We start from the raw sequence: 24,965 nt of genomic DNA, 5'->3' as shown, positions 1-24,965 counted from the left end.
ATTGAATATTTTAATTGGATACTTTTAAGGTTGTGGAAGAGATTACTTTTGCTGAATTAGACTCAGCTTTTTTTTTAAAAATCATTACGAGACTTCTAAATATCTTCAAATACAAAACTTTCTCCTTTGAATCTGAAATCATGTTACACCATTTCTGCTAGGGTAAATTATTTCTAAAATAGCATTTCCTTCAAGGTTATTCCTATAGTATTTTGAAATTGAGGTGGGTTTAAAGTTCAGCATGTTTCCAGATAAGTCTTAAAATTCACTTTGACAGATTTCAGGAAAAGAAACATAGTTAAATTTTTTAGTGGTCAGATTAACAAAGCATTGGTATCTTTTGTTTAAAAAAAAAACAAAAGCTACAGGTGTTTTGCTAGCTTTGCTTCAGATTTTTAGAAACTGTTGTGTCTAAACACTGAATCCTTGAGTGAATTGGAATTGATGTGTAAGTATAAGTACATGCTTTTATGGTGAAAACAACCTTTATTCTTCCCAGAAGAGCAAGTTAATAAAAATGTGTATACTTGGCAAACACTTTCTTGTCTCTTTTCTTCATCAATTACATTGTTTGTTAATCTGTGCAAACTTCAGGTGACAAATTTCTTTTATGAAGCTTTTTTTTTGTTATGGTATATAACCACAGAATAAGAAACAAAGTTTCTTTGGTTAGTACAGGGTTATTTAGCTGTTCTAGTATTTTCCTACTGATCTGAAAATTATGATAATCAAGGAGCAGTAATTAGGAAATTTACATCATATTCTGGCTTTCTTGTGCACCACAACTGTTTTATTTTTGTCCTTCATTGTGTTATAATTACTCCAGAATCTTGTTTTACTAAATACTGAAGTTACTCATTAAATAATATTTATCTTAGCCTAAAACCAGTTTTTTACTTTTATGTTCTTATTTTAAAGCCTTATTTCAAGATTTGTCTTTTGTATTGTCAGTCTTTGACTGGATGATTGTGTAGCACATCTCACTGTGAATATCTCTAAGGGTTTCCTAACACAGAAGGCAGCTGTGTACTTACCTGATAATAACAACGTGCTGGTTTTATTTCCAAATATGTCAGGACTCACTTTGGTCACTGACACTCTAAAGTCAATATAAGCTTTTTACCTTAGTGGAGATAACCTAGCCCTCCTTTGTGTGAGTTTTTAATTTTCCTGGTTTGTCTTCCTTAAGCACATTGTCCTGAATAGTAATTATTATTTCAGAATATGCTAAGGTTTGTTTATGTATTTTAATTACTGTGGGGTTTCTTATTCTTGAAACAAAATTATATACTGAGCATACTAGATTGAGGGTTTTTTTTTAAGAAATCGCTTCAGGCCTTAGTGGACTGCTAGAAATGAGGTCAAATCCATCTGACTATAACTTTTTCAAAAAGAGCTGAAACAGCACTCTATTGATTTTGCTTTGTTGGGGTTTTTTAATTCTTGTTAACTGTGTGACAGAAATTATATGCTGTGAACCTGAAAAAAGAAAAAAGTTGTGTGGTTGGGAGAGTATTGTGCTGTTGTTAAGAGTAAATCAGATCAAGAATTACTTAATCTTCCTGTTCTATCTGTTGCTAAGTGTAAAAGTAAATTGGATAATGGCCATCACCATTACTTAAGTTTGAGATGGATACGCTGCAATGTTCTAACTTTGGGGGATGTATGCAAACTTTTCTTGAAATGGGAACTATTTATCTTAATTTATACAAGTAGTAAAACAAAAATAAAAGATGTATTATTAGATTTTATTACAGAGTAGATGATGTTTCTCGAACATCATTAAAAAATTAAAAGGTTGCTAGCGATTCCCAGTTTGCAAAACAAAAAATCTTCACTAGTAGGTCAAAAGAATGGAAAGCAGAAATTATTATCAAATGTAATTACAGAGTATGCACTTTTGCAGAGACAGATGATATCTCATTTAAAATGAGGTAATCTAAAGAAACAGAGGTACCCAACTATTAATACTGTTTATAAAATAGTTTGTACCCAACATTAAATAGAAAATGTTTAATAAATTCAGGCAATCATGAATTTGTTCTGAGTATGCAGGTGATCTGAAATAATTTAATATGTTCTGGTTTTGGATAATTACATTTGATTTTCCCTTCCTTATTGCCATGCTGCTTTCTGTGTTTGACTTTTGTGTTGCTAACTATAACTAATTACACAGTGTTGTAACAATGGCTAGTTCTGCATTTTTTGCTTTTTAACAGTTGCTTTACTATGTGTAAGCATGAGTGGAAGGCAATGCAGTTTATTCTGCATGACATTTTTGCATGAACTATAGTTTAACCAAGTTTATGAAAAATGCAATATTAGAAATTTAATAATTTTGCTATTGCTATTTTAGTGTTTTGCATGTGTATTGTATATGTGTATTTTTTCAGCCTATTCCAAACCTAAACGAGGCCATCGTAAAACTGCTTCATTTGGCAACATACTGGATGTCCCTGAGATCATCATACCAGGTATCGCAGACCAGGTGAACGGGTCAATTGGTTAAGATGCCGGAATAATGATCAGACTGCTGAAATACTTCTTGCTCCAGTTGCTCTAGGATAAAACTAGGAATTACCCAGTAATTTTTTTCAATAAGGTCTTTATGAAGAAGAGCATGATATTTCACTATAAACCTACTTTTATCAGTAAAGGACTCAATCTTCTAGTTCAGATTTATTGATGAATGATTTTTTCCTTTCTGATCTTGTTGTTCAGAGTCATCTTGCAGAGCAAAACTATACATGCAGTCTTTTATTACAATACTACAGTTGGTGAAAATGGACTTAGATTGAAAATTGCCTCTCTGGGTAATTATCTTGCCCTGATCTTTGTTGTGTTTAAGCATCCATTTTTAATCAAATACTAATAGAACAAAAAATTTAAATACATTACATATAGAACTTCAGATTCACGTGATACTTGTTATTAAATAAATTAACTCATAAGCCATGTAATTCTTATCTTTGACTACAATTTTCTAGAACTAAAATGTGGCTGCATGAGGTATTTCTGTTGTGTTTAAGTTAATGCAAACTAGAATTATTAGGAGAGGCTTCTGTCAGGAAGAAAATCAGTATAATGAGGCACCATAACTGATAGATTAAGTTGGGGCATAAATGAATAATTTTTATATATCCCAAGTCTATATTTAGTTAGCAGCATATCACTTTCCTTTTGCATTCTTTTATTATTTTTTATTTTTACAATTTAAGTGGATTTATTTCCTTCAAAGCCTTGAAAATAAGTATAATCAGTCCTGAACTGGTATATCATTAGCAGTATGCAAGTTGCTTCAGAATTATTTGTCAGAGGCAGGAGATGCAAGTAATACTATCTACCACTAATCTAGAGATATATTAAAAACTGTAGAAACCCTATTTTAAATTTATGTAATCTGAGGAAGTTTCCTTATAAATCTTGACGTTCTTTGGTATTTTAAAGTAGAATGCAAAAGATAATTTTTTACAAAAGTTTATTTTGTAAAACAATTTTATTTTGTAAATAACTTTATTGAAGTTTACATATAAAGACACAGAATGTAAAAAAAGTAACAAAACAGATTCCAAAGAACAATAGTATTACTCATGAAAAGTTACTTGGCATTAAGGCTCACAAGTCAGTTAGAAAGTTTACTAGTGTACTAGTTTACAGTGTAGCTTTTCACTGTAATTTTCAAATGGTCCTGGCCTGCCATGACGTAAAGAAGATCCTGAGAGAGCAAGGAAAGTGAAGAGATCATCAAGTTCTGCAGTGTCAACAATTGAGAGCCTTGTAAATAAACTCTAGAAGCTGAGTGCCTCTGGTCTGTGCACAGTCTGCTGCATGTAACAGCACTGAGGCTTCCAATAAACCTTGGAGCTTTCAGAAAATAATTAGATAGTGAAATGGAATGCCCTGTTGTTTTCACAAAATAAGCTGTACTGGTTTTACTTACTTAGGCAGAGAAAGTCAATTAGATATTCTTTACCTGGGTTATTTTAATTGAATTTGACAAAATGGGAATTCCAAGGTGAATTTGGAAAAAGGTACAAGAGAAATAGCAACCTGTAGAAATGAAAGAAGGTATAGGATTGGAGCAAGTATAATAATGAATTTTCTCAAAATTTGCTCTTAAATTATTTAGTTCTTACATAAGCAATAATGAAATTTAATGTTAGTGCTTTATCAGAAGCAACTGTTCATAAAGAGAAGATCTTCTAGTATCACATAGAGTGAATTTTGTTGTGACTGAGGAGAAAAAATAGAAATAAGGTAAAATCCAGGGTCATACACTACCAACAATTTCTTTTAGTAACATAACATGGGACCTTAGCAGATGCATGCAGGTTAATCCCAGGTAGTATAAGCCACTAATGTAGCTATGAAAAACTGAAATCTTAAGCGTTCATTTTCAGGAAAGATAAGGAAGTCTTAACGCTATTTACAGGCCCTTGTTGAGGTTTCATCATAAATTCAACATACTGTTCTGAACAGCCATATGAAAGAAACATGTGCTCTGAAATATTAGTGAGAAGAGCTACTAGGACGGTACGGACAGTAAAAAGAAGAATGTGAAGGCATAGCTTTTTTAGCCTACAGAATGAAACCTGAGAAATGAATAATTATTTTCTATAGATGAATTTGCAGCCAGAGACTAGGAAGAGAGAACTACATAAGCAAAGAGACAGTACTGGCACTACAGAAAAGAAAAAAAATTTAAATTGTGTGCAGATAAGTGTGGGCTGTGTATTTAAAGTTTTCTGGTTGTCAGAACAGCTTTTCCATAAGAATCCCAAGGCCAGAAAAAAAGAGGTTAATAGTTATGTGGCAGGGATGTGATCATCAGCCCATTAAATTATATTTTCTCTGTATAGTTAAAGCAGTTATTCATTAGTATATTGCTCAGTTACTCTTTTAGAGACAGTATAGTGTTGCCAATTTCTCACCTCTCCTTTCCTTACTCCCTCAGCACAAGGCTTTTTTAACATGCTTTTCCCCTTTTAGTTATACTTCCAAGACCCCCAGATATGCACCTTCACCTCAGTCCCACCCCATTATGTTCCTTAGCACTACTGCCACATACCCAGCTCCCCTGATCTTCCCTGCGTATGTCTGTTAGTGAAGCAAGGAACTTATCTTTCTCCTTGGAGCAGCACAAGTGCCGACCTAATCTCTGCTGCTGCCTGAGGTTCTGCTGAGCACATTGTAAAGCAGCTGCTTCCCAGAGAGGGGAGGCACCACACAGGCATGTTACCATGAGTCAGCTGCTTTGGGGCAGGGCTATTTTAAAAGTATGAGTACTACATCTGCTATCATTGGGGGTGTTCGTAATGTGTTGCCTCAGCTGCTTTTCATCCATGAACTGATAGGCTATCAAGGTCATAAAATGCAAATTTTGATCAGTTGAAGGTAAAATGTTGGCAGAACCAGATTTTTTTTCAATATCTCTTTGATCTTTTTTTCTGTTCACCCTTATTTAAACCTGTTTAGAACTTCCGTTCATTCAAGATGCTATTTTATGTTACTAGCTTGCGAAACTTAGAAACTGAAAAAGAGATCAACTAATTCTGTTTTGGTGTAACAGAAATTGGGAAGTGAGTTTTTAGTCATGGTATTCTACAAGCAGATGGCAAAGTGAAGTATCATCTTTTAGTTGGCTGGTTTTCAATTTGTAGTATATAAAATATATAGTATAGATAATAAGCACCAACATTTATATATATATGTATATGAAAAATAAAAACCATAGTTAAGTACAGAAGGCTTAAGTAGGTATATGTTTAAAGAAACAGAAAAAATCTAGGTATAATTTGTAATATGATCAAGGAAAATAATCAAAGCACCTTTTTGATACCAACCAATTAAGCAGTATTTTGTAAATACACCTTCAGGTACAGCCTTTTCTTCACTGGCAACATCAGACATCTCATGCGTATAACATGCATTTGCCGTTGTAATTTCGTCATCTGAAGCTGTGCTATGGCATTAACATTTTTATAGCATTGACACTGCATAAATGATTACTCAGAATAGACAGGTTTTGTTGAGTGTCTTTAAAAAGTGGGCAGGAATTGCAGACACTTTAGATCTGTAAATTTTCTGTCTACTTTTAAAATCAGTAAAAGCCAGAAATCCCACCTTTGACTCCCCAGATCACTTCATTCTTCTGGAATTCAGACCCATGTTTTAACTTTAAAATGTCTTCTGGCACTGTAATGTTTCCTGATCATCCTGCACTGTGAGAGAAGTTTGGGTCTTGTAGGTGCATAAGGAAGAGAGAGTACTGTGCACAAACAGGAAGGTGTAAAAGGAGACGCAAATGTCTGCTAAAGGGCAGGGAGAAGAGTTCTTGGCTGGTCTGACTTTTGGCAGGTGGAGTGATCAGAACCCTTAAGAAGTCATAGAATTTGGTTTCTCTGGAGTACATAGGGCAAGGCAAGGTAGAAGTTTCCTGTTCCTTTTGAATTTCATTGTAGAAAATAAACAGTATGTGTAATGTATTTGGTTGTTGGGGTTTGGGGGCGGGGGGGTTGAGGCCAGGAAGTATGTTTATGATGTTTGATCATCTTTTTTTTGTTATCTTAAACTCCTCTAAACCACTGAAATCCTGACACAGTGCATCAAGCTACTGTATCATAATTTCTGTGCATTTGCAAATCTCTTACTTTATATATAGAAAAAAAAATTAAGGAGACATAGAGATAAAAACAAAATCAAAACTGAAAGGAGAGCATAGATAAATAGTAGTGATCATTTCTAAGATTCTGTGATTTCAAATAAAAATGATGTATTGTATAATGTTGCAATTGAAATTTGCCTTGAATCTGGAGCAATAAGTATTTGTTGATTCGTAGTCTGTTTCTGCTTTGTCTAAGCTATTTGCCAGATGTCTGCAGTAGTTATACTAATTAAAATGGCATTGCCTAGTAGAGCTTGCTCTTCTCTCATGCTACTAATACGAAGATATTTCATTTAAAGGTATTCATTTATTACAACACAGTAATTTTGGCCCCTCCTTCCCTCGCCTCCCGTACCCTGCCCCCAAAGCATTTCCTTTCCTTTCTTGCACCCCACCCTGATTATTTTAACTTTTTGGCAGCCATGTCTAATATTTCAGCAGCACATGTCCTGGGTTCTTTAAATTCACAAATGTTGCTAATCTGAAATGAGAATTTCAGATATTTTTGCAAGCCTATTTCAGCTGAGCTAATTTTATACCAGTGTTGTTGAATGAAATGTGCACATAATTTTATATCAGTCATGGGTGGATCACCCATATCTTGAATATTGAGATGAGCTGTGGCAGCCAGATGAAGTATCCACAGCACAGAATTCTATTAAATGTATAGTCTTATTTGCTAAATGAGAAGATAATGAAAAAGTTCACTGCAGATGAACAAGTTCAGAAATTTTTATGTAGGTTTGTCATTCAAAACATCTCTAATATCAAAGTGTCATACGTAATATAGACATTGTTGCTTAGGTAAGTATGTACTTATCCTGAATTTCAGAAGCAAAAGATCAAGATCACAGAGAACTTGCAATTCAGATTTATTTGCAGTCAGAGCAAAGACATATATTCCTGTTCTAGAATGCTTTTTGATTGTCTCATATGCTTGTTTCTGATAGTACTCTTTAAATTTTAGACTACAAAATGTCGCCACAAATTGTTAAAGTGACACTGAGAATTTTGTATTGCCGGTTTGTGGTAATGGGTTCCTGCATGTAACAGTATCTATATTTAAAAATTTAAGGTATGATGACATTAAATGTATTGATTGCTATTAAATAGGCTTACATTTTAGTAGTAACTGCTGCAAATCAAAACACCTGCCATGATAGGCTGTGGAATCACATGGAAGTGATTCCAGATAGGAAGTATCTAAAAGGTTAAAAATGTGATGCCTGTTAGAGCTGGGTTTGCTGCGTGCAGTGTTGCTGGGCGAGGGGCTGCCACGGCTGCAGTACATGTTTCGGATGCTCCCCTCCAGCAGAAAAGTTATGTAATGCAGAGCTAAGAGCAAGAATTTTGAGCATTGTCAGCTGTTACTCAGAACATTTTGGTGTTTCCTTTTGGACAGCTGACCTGCTCTCAAGAGACACTATAAACAATCACCGTAATAAAAATCAAAGTAGCAAGGGGGATTCTGTTGCATAATCTCCTTTTATTTTTAAGGAGACTGTTTCCTGGAAATGCCTTTGATTGCGTGTCAGTGTGAAAATTTAAACTGTTTTATGTAGCTGTCACTGGTGGATAATTGCTAACAGGTGGAAGGGGAAAAGGAAAAGATTACAGCATTGTGCTCAGTAGGTTGATGGTGAGATGTGATTCAGCCAAGCAGTCCCCTTTTCACACTTCTTGGAGAATGAATATAGGACATAGAAGGGAGCAAAGACCAGAAGGAACTGTTTTCACTGCTTAATTTTTGTGAGGGGAGCAGCACATGGGCAGAAGTCACTGCTGCATTCCTTAAGCATGCCAAAGAGCAACAGGTTAAAGCTGGCAGCCTGTTATCTTCGTGGTCTAGGTTTTAGAAATCCCCATAACGTAACGCACTTGAAATAGATGTCGTCATCAGCTCCTGCCCTGAGTACTAAGCCTGACCAAATACATGTGACAGAAGATGGTGGAGTAGAGTGCAGCAGCTATTCATGTGGTAGGAGTGGTTATTGTATTAGGGTATACTTTTTGTTGACAGGCCAGCATGTTTTGAGTTAAAATTCTGCAGCTGTCTCTCTCTCCCCCTCTCTCACTTTCTCTCTGTGGATTTGTACAAATTCCAAGCTCCTCTGCAACAGTCGCACCCTTTTTATTTTGTTCTGAATAGATTTCACTGGTTTGTTTTTGTTTTGTTTTTTTCCCAGCAGGAAACGGACAGCAGAGGCGTAGATCCATTCAAGATCTTAGTGTTGCTGGAACAGAGTCTAGTCAGGTAACGTCTTTCTTGTCTCTTTTCTTTCAGTAAAGTCAACACTGAATCTGTACAGGGAGATTGGTGTGGAAATCTTCACCTTTGATGCTTTCGTAGAAATGATGTGTAAGCTTGGCAGACTGTAATGTCATTTGTATTGTATTTAAATGAGATTCCATGAGGTATCTTAATGAATGAGCTTTAGATGAGAAGTGTTTTTTTGTATAGCTCTTACTTTTTTATGTATACATAGTTTTTGTCTACCACTTAATTGGTGAAGGGCAAATGTTATGCAGGAAAGCCTCTTCACTTCTCTTCATGTAGGAAATAATTGTAATTGCTACTTACAATTTTCTGAAGCAGTTACACATACATGAGACTCACTTTTTTCATAAAACACATGTACATCATTATTATAAATGTTTTTATTATCAATCCCTGAACCCTGAGTTGTACCTTACAGTATATCTCTCAGTTTCTTGTGAAAGGTTTACAGGATGCTGTCACAAAGTTTTGTTTAAAAAAAGGCTGTCTCAATAGGATATTTTATAACAACATAACTTCTTATCTGGTATTGTAACTGCCATGGTAACAGACACAGTGGTGCAGTTCATAAAATGGAAATTAAACTAAGAACAATTGAACTAAGAAAACTTTAAATGAGAAAAGTACAGCTAATGCTTCATTCAGATGTGTTTATTTTGTGAGGTTTTAAGTGCTTTGTTGTCTGTTTCAGTAATTCACAGAGGCTATTTGGTCATTAGTATGAATTGGCAATTTTGAGATCCCTACTGTTATTTAGATGTAGAAAGCCAGAGCTTAGAATATTCATCAGGTTAATCGGGTTTCCATATTCAGCAACCTTCTGCAGTAATATAAAATACCTGATAATTTTGGGGTAAAATACATGTAGTTATCAGGAGATCAACATTTGATCCTGCTTTATTTCTGTGGAGTGTGGTGCCACAGAAACCTCAGCAATTCCCCAGGTATTTTAGAATTTACAGTGTACAGCTATCAGAAAATAAAGAATTTGTCCTAAACACATTTTTATATCTTCAGCGGATACAGGTTTGTTAGAAAGAAATGCAACTGCAAAATTTGGCCCAATAGGTTAGCCTATTCAGTTAATTGTAGCACTAAAATTACACAAGACATAAGAAAAAAATGTCAGTACATCAGTTATACCAAATGGCACTGATTGATGTATGAATACATTTAATTACAGCTTTTTTATTCTAAATTTTTCATGCTGTTTATTTTAATGAATAGCTAATATTTTAAAATATATAATATCAGCATTTAATTTAGATTTTAATAAATATTATAATACTCTGTGTTTGAAAGTTATTCTACTGCTTGTCTGGATGTTCTAGCTGAATTGTTCTTGTGACTAGGAAGATGCAGAAAAGGTTTTTTGTTTACCTCACTGATTTCTGACAAGGGTCTGTAGAAGTACTAGCATCACATTCTGTTTTCTTGCTTCTGACGTGTACATACTGGAGATCTAAGCATAGGAATTACAGTCACATGCTTCTATCTTACAGGTTTTGAAACATTCTGATAAAATCTAGCAAACATAATATTTTAACAGGCATGAAAAATGCTCTTGGGAAGAAATTTTTGCACTGTCCCTATAAACAAATAATGTATTTTCATCCCCTTTTTAGTGTGAGAAGAAATAGAAAAGTCTGCTGAAACTAGTGTTCACTTTTGGTGTACATAGGTTTGTATATTTTTTTAAAAAATGGAAAAAAAGTGAAAAAACAAGCACGATGTAATTGTGGCAAAAGACTTAAGATGACACTTTATGGGTTTCTGTAGCTCTGAACTGCATTGCCTGGAATTTATTAAAAGTCTTGGAATGCCATCCATATAACCAATCTACTAACCAGAGCAGAAAAAAAAGTCAGTAGTGTAGCTCTGATGAGTTTATCCTGTCTCCCCATACACACCAGACCATATATAGGTTATCCTGTCTAATGTGAGTATCCTCTTCCCCTTCCCTTCCTTCATTGCAAACATCCTTCTTCCCTGCACTGCGTGCCTCCGCTTCTGCACGCAAGCCTTGTAAGCCCCTGTCATGCTCAACATTAAAGGACTGCAGTGGTGCCACTTTTTTCTTTTAAAACCTGTTTGATTGACGCACAAAAGCTGATCTGAAATCTTTTATTAAATGTGATTTTCCTGAAAATTGCTGCTATATTGATAGAGAATGATTCTGTTGTAACTAATTTTTTTTTTTTTTAATCAGGAACATTTTTCCAGTTTGGAATGGATTTGTTGTTTTTCTGTTTTGTTTTTTTTTAAGGTGGAGAAAAACACCTCATCATAATAATACCAGTAATATACTGCTAATAATAAATATACCGTAGTTTGGATTGCTTACCTGAAGGAGTGCGACTCTCATATCCCTACTTAACTGCTGGTCTGTTTTAACCTGACCTTCTTGTATGCTTTCTGATAGTGTGTGTATTTTATTTCTGTCTGCTGTCAGAAGAAAATTTTTCGTGGGGGTTTTGTGGCTTGGTTATTGCTGCTTTTTATTCTGTTGAGACACTTAAGGCATTTTCCACCATTGCTCTTACTCATGTTATCAAGTGCAGACAGTAATAGTGCTTTGCCAATGATTTTACTACTCCACTGAGCCTTTTACATCAACAGTTTGGATAGAAAAATACGTGAAGCCAAAGGTTTTATGTCACTGGATCAGCTTTTGGTGTGGTTTGGTGTTGAGAGCATGTTTAAGTCTGATTTTTCACAGACTTCTCTAGTGCTTGATGACCTTAGACTGGACGTTACTCCAGGTGACATTGAGCAGCACTGATGCAACTGTCTCTGTCCAGTCAAATGCTACATTTGTTTCCATTCATGTGTTTCTCTGTTCATATTTTTCCACCAATTTTTTTTTTTTGCACTGAATTATTTCTTCCATGTTTCCATTTCCGTGTACCTGCCTTTTAAAACATTGTATTGTGCCGCCTGTCCAGCATTACTGCTCCTGCCTAAACACCTCTGTAACACACACAGAAGCAGATGTGCAGACTCTGAACTGCAGCCGTAAAAACTTTTTGGTGCTTGAAGGAACACAGGAAACCTGCTATTTACCCTGAATAGTCTTTACAGGATTTGGTATTTTTTACAGGTACTGAGATTTTTGGCATAATCACTCAAGGACTGCAGGTTATGATCAGGTGTCTAGTAAGGTATCCATGTCCTTGCCTGTGAATCTTTTATTGGGTTAGTTGTTTTGGTATATTCTCCTTCACAGCACTACAGCTAATACCAAACTATCTCCTCTTTCATGCTTTTTTTTAGTAACTGTTGCTGGGCCTTCAGAGCTCTTACAGTTTACTTTGAAGTGGAATAAAAATATATTTAAAAAAAACACATACTTTATTGAACAGTTGAGAAGCAAGCTTAGAATGAATGTACATGCCCACATGCATGCAGCCTAAGTGTGATATTTTAGGGGATCTGATATTATACAGATGAATCATTCTGTCTGCATCAGTTTCAGAACTGGTCACAGATACACTTTATTTCCTGCCCTTTCAGAGTGAGATAAAATCCTAGCTGAGGAGGGCTAGTAACAATGATTTCTTTAAATTGGGTTGCTCATTTAAATTAAACTGGGGCAAGATTATTCCTCGGAGTGTGAGAGCTTTTCAAGACTGGAGGTCTGAGAAATGGAAGCTAACGAGGTCATGTGGGTTTGGCCGCCTGGCATTGAGAATACCTGAAAACATGTCTGAGTGTATTGAGACAGCCAGAGGAAGCCAGGGTAAAAGGATACCTGTAAAAGTGTAGCAGAAGCTGGTGGCTGGAGAACAGGCTCTGGTTTACCTCTCAGAGGGGCTGGTAGTAGGCCTAAAGCAGCTCACTTAACACACACTTCAATGCAGTAATCTGACAGGTGTTCACTTTGGGGAACTTCCCTTGAATTTTGCAATGCTTTTTATATATGCTTCAGATACCAGTTTTTTGTATCTATCTCCAGTAATTTTGTCTAAATGTTATGGAGCAAAAGGGTTTTTCTCCTGGTGATAAACCAAAACAATCTGGTACAGCAAGGAATCTGGTACAGCATTGAGAAGTTACCGTAACTAGAGTACTTTTCAGGTGCCCTTTCCTATCAGCTGTGGATACCCAACAAATTTTTGCTTAAAGGATTTACACACTGTTAAATGCTCTGTCTTCTGACCTTTCACATCAGTAGAGCGTGTTTATCTTTCATATCTCAGGACAGTGACAGTAAGCAACTTAAACCTTGCTTGATATTAACAAAGACTCCAAGTCAAAAGCTTTTTGAAAATAACCATCTTTCTGATAATATCATCCATTGGATTCTTTCTACAATAGCTTATAGCCCTTTTTCTGGCTACTGACATAAAACACTGAATGGTTAATAAGAATTACAGGGCTAGCATAATGCAGTTGAAATAATGGGTATTTCAGTGTGCAAAATCTTGTTACTCTGGTTTGTTAGTTGCCTGAAATCCTGACTTTTAGAAGTCAAATTAAGATATGATATTTGGAAATTAGAGTCATGAAGAAATATGGTTTCTAGGTAATGTATATTTGAGTGGTTCTTTTGAAAAACAAGATCTTTAATCATTTGATGATAAATACACCATATTGAAAATAGTTATATTTTAATAGCATCTTTTTACTTCATTCTTTTCTGTAAAACTCACTGGGGTTTGTAATCTGAATTCCTTTACTCTGTTACTTTTATGTCAGTGAAGGGGGTATGTGAAATACAAGAAACTGTAACTAATAATTCTGAAAAAGCAGCTCAGTAGAATAATGAAGTCTTCATGATAGGTTTTTGCGCTTTTGGTAAACAAAAGGACTGGAGGAGTCAAGCTGTGCATGTAAAGGAACTTCATACATCATTTTATTTTAGTTCTTGATTTGCTTTATTGAGAGATAATGTACTTATTTTCTAACTGCTTTGATTTCTTGATCCTTATTGATTAAATACTGTTTTTCATGTTTTCTGGAGATGAATCACATAACCCCTGAGTTAATTTAAGAACCATAAGAAAACTGTAGATTCATATACTGCAGTCTAGTATAGTTACTAAGCTGCATTCGTTTAGTTGAATTTAGGTCCATTCATTGATTAAACACTGGAAACAAACTTCATTTCTTCCCAATGTTACAAAGCTGCTAGATTTCACTGAATGGAATTGTAAAATTGACTAGACATCATGTCACACATTTATATAAAGATCTCAAGTATATTGTTCAGCACTGCTTTGTATTATGCTGAATAGCAAAATTGTATCCATTTATTTTTTATGATAAAGATGAAGCAGAAAGGGAGATGGAATTGTCAATGCAATGCATGTGAAGTTTATCAGAGTACGTGGAGATCTTTCAGGGGAAAAGCTTGTGGAAGGGAGTATTTGGTAGGACTATAGGTTCAGGTTTCTTCACGTTTATTTTTCTGTTATTAATGTTTTGGGGGTTTGGTTTTTTGTTGTTGTTGGTTTGGGTATTTTTTTTTGTTTGGTTGGGGTTTTTTAAGCCTTAAAATGATCTTCTGTTAACTTCTGTCATTTTATTTTACCACTTCAGGAGAGTAGAAACAGCAGTAGATCGTCTAGTCCTAGTGTGAGAATGATCACTACCTCGGGACCAACCTCTGAAAAGCCAGCTCGTAATCCATGGACACCTGATGATGCAGGTACTCCTTTGTTTGTTAGTTAATTTTTTGCATTTAAAAATAGGAAATATTTATTAGATTATGGCATGGCATGTGTGCCTAGACATTGAACAAAATTAAGCAGTGAAAGTTGCAGTCCATTTTTGTTCTGCTTTAATTAAAACATTACTGCTTTGTTTTGCACACTGGCTTCAAGGATTTTTTTATACAGATTCTATTAAGTTACATAAAATTGCAAGCATTTTGCATTTAAAGTACTGTATGTACTGTGATAGTATTTAATGCAGGTCTTTTAGCATGAGATTTTTGACTGTAGTGTGGTTTTAGGGGATTAAGGAAAGATTTTAGAGTATTTAGTCTTGTGCAATTGTAGCATGAATGCACAGTTAAAGCTTTCATTTCTCTGACTTCTGGAGTGAAATGCTATGTAGGTGAGTATCAGCTTGGTTTATTCTATTTTTGATCTGTGTTGTAATTTTGCTTATGCAGAATGTACATATGCAAGCAGCCTTACTGGGTTTTAAATGAACTAACACATGTCTTCAGAAGTATTGTAAATATTTCCATAGCATTGCTGTTCTTTTGTTATGAAATTGCATTAAGAATACATGTAATTTACATAGCACAACTTAATTTTAAAAGTTGTCATGCACTCCATTATGAAAAGAACCAGTACTGTACTGCATGAAAGCAGTGGATCCCCACAAATTTTTCTTTTTAGAAATACGAAGAAGAATTACATTTTTGTCACTAGAATGTACATGTTCAATGTTAAACTCAAGCTGGTACCTCACAGTGCCTCAAATTTTGAAATCTCTTTCATGTGATCTGTGTCATTTTTGGCTGATCATTCTTCCATTCTTTTCCTGTAACCAACTGTGAAATGGAAACTTCCATGTGGACTGACTTTTGCACAAGCATATACATACGTGTGTGTGTATATATGTGCACACTTGTATTTTACCAAATATGATTATGTAAGATGTGTACTTTCCCCTTACCCTGTTTTAGTGGGAGGGAACAACATACTCTTGTGTTTTGCTTCTGTACTTTTTTCTTTCTGTCCATTGTCACTTTACCTGGTTGCACTCTATGCCTCATCACTCATAATTTCCCAAAACTCTTGTCCACTGCTACAACCCACACTATTTCCTCTTTTGTGTAGCATGGGTCCTGTGTTGCTTTAGGCAGTGAGCACTTAACGAAAGTTGCTGCCTTATGTGGCAGCAAACTCTTACCCAGTCAATAGTTCATTGGGAACTGAAAGTTGCTGATTGTATGCCAGTGGAAAGACCATTTGCCCCAAGTCTTTGGCCTTATGTGCAGCACTGCACTACAGCTAAATGTCAGGTCTGTTTTCTGACCCACAGAAATTACACACCTTATACTCGGGTAAATACAGAATGTACCACATGTATATTTTTTCTTGTTAGGTTTATGCAGTCCATGAAAAAAGAATCATTTGAATTTCTAAAGAGAGAAATAATTTTAGTTTTCTGTAGAAAAGAGGGTCCATTTTGAAGTTAATGAGGCAAAATAATAAAATCGGGATGTGGCCAAATCTGGTCAATCGCAGGTGGGATTACAGTTCCATGACGCAGTGGTGAAAGGCTTGGGAATGTCATCTTGAAGTATTTTGCATGTATGGATATATTTGAAGCATTACACTAATTCCTTTGATGTAACAGTATTCCATATATGGTAATAGTTTCATGTAGAGAAGGACTTTTTATACTGTTCTCACTTAAGATACTGCACTGGTTTTAGGGTTATTTTCTTTTTCTTTTTTTTTTTGTACCACCTTCCAGTTTCCTTACAAGCATACACTTAACCACTTTTTCTTCATTTCTACCCTCTTATTTCTGTTTCCTTTTGAAGCTGCTCTTGGAGATAGCATAGTCTTTGAGGGCAACACCTTAGTTTCTCTACCACGACTACTCTGTGGCAGGTGCTATTGGGGTATGGGTAAGCAGCCCCTTTTTTTTCCCACCTACCCTCCTCCATGTAATCCTCTAGTAGCGATAATGCAGCTATAAAATCAGTAGTTTCTCCATGTGTCTTCACTCCTGTATCTCTTAAAGCTTAACAGTAACCCTGTGATCCCCAGATTGTGGGCTACCAAAAGGTAGGATCTGTAAGAATTCAGAACCATGTTAAAATCTGGAATGAAAGAACTGGAGAAATACAGAGTAATTGCAATGCAAGAAGAGAGCAGCCAGGCCCAGGAGACAGATTGGTTATTGGGTTCCTTGCTACCCACAAGTATCTCTACAGAGCAGAGAAGATGCCCTGGAGCATATTGTGAGGAAGAACCTAACAGACTTCATTGGGAGCAGGTTTCAAAACTGAGCAGGAGGTTGTGCTTATTTTGTTTTGGCAGAACTGGTTTGCACAGCTTCTAATTTTAAAATCATTAGATGCATGGGCTGGCTGGCTGATCTTTCATAAACAAGAATGAAATGACAATTTTTTTATAAATAGAGAGCATGATTGCAAACTGTATAAAAATAGTATTTAAGAAACCTGTATGCTGTTACATGGCTTTTAGAAGTGTAGGCTGATAACATTAATCTTTACTCCTTGGTGTGACAGACCATACTTTTGAAGTTCTTAACTTTATCAGAAAAAATGATTCATCTGCCTTGGGATTGGAGCGCTGCTATTGCCATTTGCCTTTTCACATTCAGACTGTGTATTGTGAAATTACTTAGAATTCTTGGTTTTTTCCTGTAAGAAGAGAATTAGCTCTCAAAATACATTAAAATTTTTTTGGTATTGTTACAGAGACCAATGGGTCAGATAACTCCATCCCAATGGCATATCTTACATTAGATCATCAATTACAGGTAATAAATACATGCTTTATTAGATTCTTTATCTTTTAGTTTATTATAATGTGTGAATTTTGGGCTGCAAAATACAGTGCTGCATATTTATCTGTGTTTATATTCTGTCTAACTTTCGACCAAGGCTAAAAAAATATATTATGTAATCTGAGATTGGTTGACTCAGATTTGATCAAGCTATTAAAAACAGGCCCTGGGAAACATGATCCCTAAAACCAAATATAAGCTGAGTTTGACTGTCAAAATAAGACATTATTTGCTGAGTGTTATTGAATTAAATTGTTGTATACCCTTTATTTATTGTGTGTGAGGTTAAATACTACTTTGACTTTTGTGATGGAGAGACTATTGGGTCAATAACTATAGATTTGGGGTTTAAGTCAACTTTGACATCATTGCAGTAACATTTTTCAGGGCATGGTTTAACACTTATTTTTAAAAGCTTACTGGTTTTGAAAAGCTGTTATAAATACACTGCAGAGACATTCTAACACACTGTATACTAGGATGTCGGTTCATTAGTTTTTAACATGTCTGATTTATTTTCAGCCTCTAGCACCGTGCCCGAACTCCAAAGAATCTATGGCTGTGTTTGAACAGCACTGCAAAATGGCACAAGAATATATGAAAGTTCAAACAGAAATTGCATTGCTGTTGCAGAGGAAGTAAGTTAAATGTGTTTAACCTTTTCTGTTCTTCTGTATGTTTCTTTTATTTACACCAACTCTGTTATCTGTAACTTATTTCTGGCTTTATGAAGTAACATTTCATAGAAATACTGAGCTGTTCAGTACAGATAAGATGCTTAGAGAAGGTGATTGGAAGTTTTAATCAATATCAGGACTCTTCTAGAGAAATCCTACTTCAAAGTCTGTGGCACATCTGTGTATTTAACATACTAGTAATATTTGTGTCATCTCAAATGAAGAGTCTGGACTGTCAAGGAATGTTGGAATTTTATTTCCAACACTGTCCAGTAAAAGAATTCCAGTTTTAGTTTGTAGATAACAATTTGATTAATGGATTATAGAATTTTGAGTAACATTTCAAAGTTATTAATTTTATTCAGTTATATCTGACTGCAAGCATTGCATTTACAATTATATTATTAACACACATCTTACTTTTTCTACTGGGAGTGTAGGACCTACTACTTAAAAGCCATTATGTACCTTCTCAGCTTTGTGCACCAGAAATAAACTCTTTCCTCTTAAATTTTGTTTGCCTATAAGTGAAGCAACTGCATGTAATGTTGGATTAAAACCAAGTTTCAGAACTTCAGTTGTGCTTATAATTTCTGTTTCCTAAATCTTGGGAGCAGCTCTGAGAGTTCATACATACTTCCATGCTAGACCAAGTAATCAGCTTGTTGCCCACCAGTATCTGAGCCACTGCAGGCAAGCAGTTGTTAATGAGGAGCTTGTGTTCGTGTTTGTGGAATAGCTAATGAGAAAAATGTGTGTATAAACCTCTTCTACATTAGAAATAGCATACAGAATAGGGGGGGAAAGTTACTGTGAGATTGACCTATCATCTATTTGCTTTTGGCTTAGCATCCTTAGTTTTCAAGCGCAATTAGAATTTTTAGACTTCACGAGGAGATGCTGAAGCTGGCTTGAAGATCTTCAATTTGGTTTTGTTTCCATTGTCTCTAAAGGTCAATAAATTACATTAAAATGTATTTCTGTTTCAAAACCATTAACTTGCTACCTTTAGATTCCTACCTTATCTTTTTTTCTAGGAAGTTTGTGTACATGTTTCTCCCAAACTGTTTTTTCTTAGACCATAATTGCCCATAAGTGTTAAAACAAAAAAATGGTATTGTGATTGATTAATTCAATGCTGGCTGAAGTAGTTACTGGTTCAGTCTTTATAGAATGATTAAGTTTTCTTTAACTGTAATTACAAACCATATGGCAACAATTAATTAACATGAACTTTTCTCCTCTACTATTTTGTTGCTGAAATATTGCTGGCAGCTTGCCTTCTTGTCACCTCATAAACAAATAGTAAAACAAACTGCTACATCAGTTTTGCAGGATAATTTATAGTAAGTTTATCAGTGTGTTTGTTCCTCTCAAATTGTTGCTAAAAAACATATTGAGCACTTATGGCATAAATTAAGTGAAATGACAGTTACAAAAATAATTTGATTCTGCTTTTCCACTGCTTTAAGAAGTTCAAGTCCATATAGAAAACAGCACTTCACTAAGAAGTTACCAAAATTACTGCAATTTTGTCTTTTTAAGTTGCCTTTTGAATTTTTAAATACACATGTAGTTCAGCAAATTTAGAGTTGAATGAATTGATGTTGTGTGTGGATCCTTAGCTGTTTTACTGTGACCTGTAGAATTACATCTGAAAGACATTACATAAAGGACAATTTCAGAGACTGAGGCTATGGCAAGCAGCTGTTTTAAAGTTTAAATATGGATTTGATTTGGAAGAGATTTTTTTTTCTCCAGGCTACGGTAAAGAATGAGGTTTTAAATTTTTTTACACAAAATATCACCAGCCATGAGTTCAGACTGATAACCAAATACTGATTTGAAACACATGAAGTCATCTTACAAATAGAAATAGATTCTAAATGACGGTTACTTTTTTATTACTTTTAGACAAGAACTAATAGCAGAACTGGACCAGGATGAAAAAGACCAGCAAAATACGTCCCGTCTGGTACAAGAACATAAAAAGCTGTTAGATGAAAACAAAAGTCTCTCAACTTACTATCAGCAATGCAAAAAACAATTAGAGGTCATCAGAAATCAGCAACAGAAACGGCCAGGCACATCATGATTTCCTGGGACCTTTCAAATGAAAAATATGCACAGAAAAGACTGATTTTTTTTTAATTGTTACTATTATCCCTTATTATGACAACTCATGAGTGTTAGCTTCTTGGTGTGATCTGTATTTGTCTGCTACACTTACCATCGTTTAATTTTCTTTTTCCTATGGTGGACATCCAGTTCAACAGGTTAATTGAATAAGGTGAGAGAACAGTGACTTGAATTAACCAACAGCACTCAATTTAAAGCAAGAACAGTGGCTGTATGCATGCTCCTTGTGTGAAGGCTAGCCTAACAAGTGTTAAAGTGGCTGCTAAATTATAAGATCTTGTTTTTAGTTTTTGGTATTACCTCGATATGAGCAAAACAAAAACTTCCCTGTTTAAGAATGGTTTTGTTCCAGTGTCTCATCTCAGACTATTAATATGACAATTATTTTCAGGACTTAAAACATGCATCAAGCTGCAGAGGTGATGCTGGCCAACTAGAGTAATTCATGATGCATTAGTAATGCCTTTTACCTTTAGACATAGTGTATTTTTTCCACGTGCAAAATGGTAGGCAAACTGATGCCAGCATCCTTGGTTCAGTGCTTGATAAGCCCTGCATTTTGACTAATATATTTCTTGTACTCTTGCTTTCATAAAATATTTGAAGTAAAAGTCTGTATTTTCTTTACTTTCTTGGGGGGGAATGACATGCAGTTTCAGTTACTGGGCAAACATTAGGAAGGAGATTCACTGAGCAAAGTTGTTCGCTTCTATAAAAGAGAGGGGGAATCAAAATTGTGTGAAAGTGTGTTTAAGACCTTTAAAGTTTTGTCCCTACAACATCTTTGAAGAAAATTCAGAAATCAAATTAATACAAAACTTTAAATACTTGCTCCCTCCCTTATACCACTTCTTGGGTTTTGGTTGTTTGGGGTTTTTTTCTTAAACCTTATTTGCTGAAAAGCACTTACCATAAATGTAAATAAGTTTTGTTTAGCTAGGGAGGAGAAGGGTTTGGGGAAATGAATTTATTTTAAATCAAATTATGAAATGGAGTCGAGTATGCAAATAGCGGAAGCTATTAAGAGAATGAGGGAAATGGCTTAGATCTCCATCAGGAATCTCAGTTATTCCACTCATTTGAACATAGTTCAGAGGAAGTCCATCACAGAATGCCTGCTGTCTTCATGACTGAAGAATTGCTTTTAATGAGCTCAAGCAGAATATGTAATGATCAGTGTCATTATTTACTGTTATTACATGGGAGAAAATAACTACCTGTTTACATTGCAGATTGGTTATTTGGATTGTGAATTAACTTTTAACTGGTGCAAAAATGAGGCACTTCTAAACATAATGAGAAATTATTCCTTACATAAGCTCTCGGTGTGCTCAGTTGTGGGCAGGGTTTTACTAAGAAACAGTCTTGCAAAAGGGAAACAGAAAATTGTCATTTAGCTGCTGAGCTCTTGAAATACAAGAGAAGTGATCTGAAATTGGACTTGCTACGAATGAATAATTATTTACAAAAGCCCATGAGCAGAACTTGGAAAAAAGGGTAAAAACCTCACAGTATTTTTCTCTTCCCCTTCCTACCTAGCAGACAAAAAACATCAATACTCTTGTGCTTATCTGTGGACAAGAAAGATGATGAACATTTTACTGAACAGTGTCATCCTGTCTTGAAAATAAATCTATCACTGGCAAACCTTTGGGAGTCAGAAACCCTTCCCTCATTTTATTTAAATAAAGGAAGGGTTATCATTCCCAAAACCTTAGCAGATAATTTGATTAGTTAGCTGAAATTGATATTGGGATCAACTTAAGGGCACACATATTTATAGCAAAATGTAATTGGCAGAGAAAATAACTGTAGTATTAGGAATAGCACAAGTTATCCAGAGCATTGCTGTTCACATACATCTGTCCTTCTACCAAAATGGACACACTCAGTGATGAGCAGCTTACTTAACACACGCTGAAGCATGAAGTAGGGCAGCATAAATACTGATGCTCAACTTCGCATGCATGGTTGATAATTACATACACAAAATCATTTCCCAGGACAGTTTTTGCAGTTTGCTCTGTCATAAAACACAGACACTGTTTTCAGGTAAATCAGTATTGTATATGAAGAATCACTTTATGGCAAGTTAGAGTAAGGGAAGCAATGCTAACTTGATGGTACATAATACAGAAGTGTTTTCTAACAGTTGCTTATGACTTGCTAGGGTTTACATTGGAATGGGTCTCAGACTGTAAAATAAGTACTGTGCTACCATGCACTGTTGAACTCTGCTCCAGTCGGTAGTTGGGTTATATTGGTTTTGTTCAAATTTTCAAAGGGAATTTGGAGTTTGACCTTTTGCTTCCAAATTGTCCCTTTCTTAATTCTACCAAAAGTTGAAAAATTATTTGCCCAGGTTTCACAGTGAAGCGTTCTGTGTGGCTAAGTCTCTGTATCATTAGCAAAAAAAAAATACCATAAGGGTAGAATATAGTGGTTTGGGTTGGCTGAGAAGAGTTTTAACAGCTTGACTTTCAGTGACCTTTAGTATTTTCATAAGGCTCTTGTTTTAAAGTTGTTTACAAATGTATTTTTTATTTTTGTGTTAAACTATCTGGAGTTTTCAGGAATTTTTTCATGTTTTTCTTGGGTTTCTTTTTTGTCCAGTTAAAGCTGCTCCTCTAATAACGGAAGTGAAACACCTAGTTTTGTCTGGGCACTGCCTTCTCAGAAAAGGTAACAGGCTCTGCTTTTTGTTACAGTATGTGTTCTGTAAGATACTGTGTAATTGAAAGTATGCTTCTGTACACTGTACAGTTCTGCCAAAATGCTCTTTTTAGGGTTTTTTTTTCTGATAAGAAGTTGAAGATTGTAATTCAAAACTTGTACATAAAATGATGAATGATTTCATATGATTCAGGAATGAAGAGTGTGGCTTTCTGCTACAGGGTTTTACTGTGTTGTCAGGAATCTAATTAATAAAAGCTGAGAGACTTCCACAAACATGTAGTAATGCCCCAGCACTTGCCAGGGCATCCTTGATCTCCGATGGAATCCCACACTGGGTGGGGAATAATCATCATGCAGTTGTTCCCACCACCACAAGAAAATTCTTCCTCTATTAGCTCTTCCCTTGCTGTGTGCAGAAGTAGGGTGTAGGATGAATAATCCTACTCATCACTGAGTATCAAGATATTTTAAGAATGCCATGTCTTTCGTATGCATGTTCCACAAAAAGATAAGCACTCATCTTTCATTGTTCAGTTCAGACAAATTCCATTCCATGGAACTTCCCTATTTTGTTTGTAATGGACTTTACTGCTTGAGAGTTTCCACTGCCATACCACAGACAGAAACATCCCTCCTTAACTTCCTCCTTGCCTGCGAAGAACACAAAATCAGGCTTCAAATCTGTTCTGAGCTGTTTTGAACAGCTAAGCTGTTTCAGGTGCCCTGCTCCAAACAGGGAAGTTTGAAAGGGTAAGTGCAAAAAGAGGTGTGACACACTCAATCCTCAAAATACAGATTGTCCAGTGGTGAACTGGGTGAAGAGGAGGATCTTGCAAAAGTAAGTCTCTGTATGTGTATACCCACGCATATGCATGGTGTTATGGACTTATGTGCATACGTGTAGAGAGCTGGGTGTATCAAATCTTATCAAATGGTTAGCTTTAATGTCACTAGGTGAGTGGTGCTCTACACCTGTGAGGATTGAGTTCTGTAGAGACAGATAAATACAGATGTGCATACATGAGAGTGCATCAGCTATTTTCTGTGCCTGCAGAACCCTTTCCTACTTGCAGGGATGATTCATATCTCCCACTGCACTTGGACAGATGTGCTGGAAGTGTTTTGACTTTGAACTTGTATCCTGATTGTGGGTCATGGATTTGCCCTAATGAGAGGACAGAACTGAATTTAGACTAAATACTTTGGGTTTAATTATTAATTAATTTGTATCTTAAAATACTTGAAGAACACTGCCAATCCTAGGGCTTTAACCTAAACAAGCATTAATGAAGAAGGTTTTTATTGACAGCTGTGTGCTTTACACTTAAGTACCTAAACATTTTAAATACTCCGAGGGATAAAAAAGGGTTGCGTTCACACAATTGCACGTGCATTGTTGATACCCCCATTCTAACTTGAACAAAGGCAGCCCAGTTACTCTTACACTTGGGAACTGCTGTCTTTTACAGTAGAAAGGCGCAGATCATTGCGACAAGTTAAAGCCTGTCCAGTCTCATGAAGCAAAAAGCACAGGGAGAGGAAAACCTGGAAGCAGATGGAGTGGAGCGCTTTGGCTTCCCTCGGACCTTTTCCTGTCCTTAAGCAGTGAGTGCTCCCTGTGTAAATACAAGTCTGCTAACGCTGACATGTAGGCTAGTGGAAATGCCATAGTTTTCCCTTTTCCCAGCTGCACTTTTCCCTCCCATTGGTGTTGAATGGGAGAGGCTGTGGAGCAGCTGCATGTAGGCTGCTCGTGTGGTATTTAGGCAGAGGACCAAGGAGTAACTTGCATTCATATAACCTATGGGCTGAGCATGTGGGATGGGGCACGATTTTAGCTTATGGCAGAAAATTAGAAGAAAACAATTCCTAGTTGTAGGAGTCTTGAAGATCGTGTGATGAGGTAGATACACCTATGAGCAATGTCTGGGTCTGTTCTTTACATGAGGATTAGCAAGGTGGACTCTACCTGCTGGGCCACCTTTGGGCAGTGTGCAGAGAGCCTTTGTGACTGTCCTGGTAACTCCTG

General features: G+C 35.7%; 1 protein-coding gene across 5 annotated transcripts in view; it reads left to right on the top strand.

Moving 5' to 3' along the window:
• The window catches only part of MAP3K7 (mitogen-activated protein kinase kinase kinase 7), a 47,727-nt gene extending 24,518 nt beyond the window's left edge, over window positions 1-23,209 (top strand). Inside the window, exons 12-17 of one of the 5 annotated variants that reach the window (XM_031052630.2) lie at window positions 2,394-2,474; window positions 8,854-8,918; window positions 14,484-14,592; window positions 17,356-17,417; window positions 17,967-18,082; window positions 20,036-23,209. In XM_031052630.2, coding sequence (XP_030908490.1) covers window positions 2,394-2,474; window positions 8,854-8,918; window positions 14,484-14,592; window positions 17,356-17,417; window positions 17,967-18,082; window positions 20,036-20,216 — 614 coding nt within the window. In that variant the 3' untranslated portion in view covers window positions 20,217-23,209. Of the gene's footprint in view, window positions 1-2,393; window positions 2,475-8,850; window positions 8,919-14,483; window positions 14,593-17,355; window positions 17,418-17,966; window positions 18,083-20,035 lie in introns of all 5 variants that reach the window. The other 4 variants (XM_005153096.3, XM_031052633.2, XM_031052631.2 and 1 more) reach the window with 4 other exon arrangements.
• The last annotated feature ends 1,756 nt before the right edge of the window (window positions 23,210-24,965 follow it).

This window comes from Melopsittacus undulatus, chromosome 3 (genome assembly GCF_012275295.1).
Source record: "Melopsittacus undulatus isolate bMelUnd1 chromosome 3, bMelUnd1.mat.Z, whole genome shotgun sequence".
Classification (NCBI taxonomy): domain Eukaryota; kingdom Metazoa; phylum Chordata; class Aves; order Psittaciformes; family Psittaculidae; genus Melopsittacus; species Melopsittacus undulatus.
Note: the sequence above shows the minus strand (reverse complement) of the source record. Positions and strands in the feature narration are given on the sequence as shown.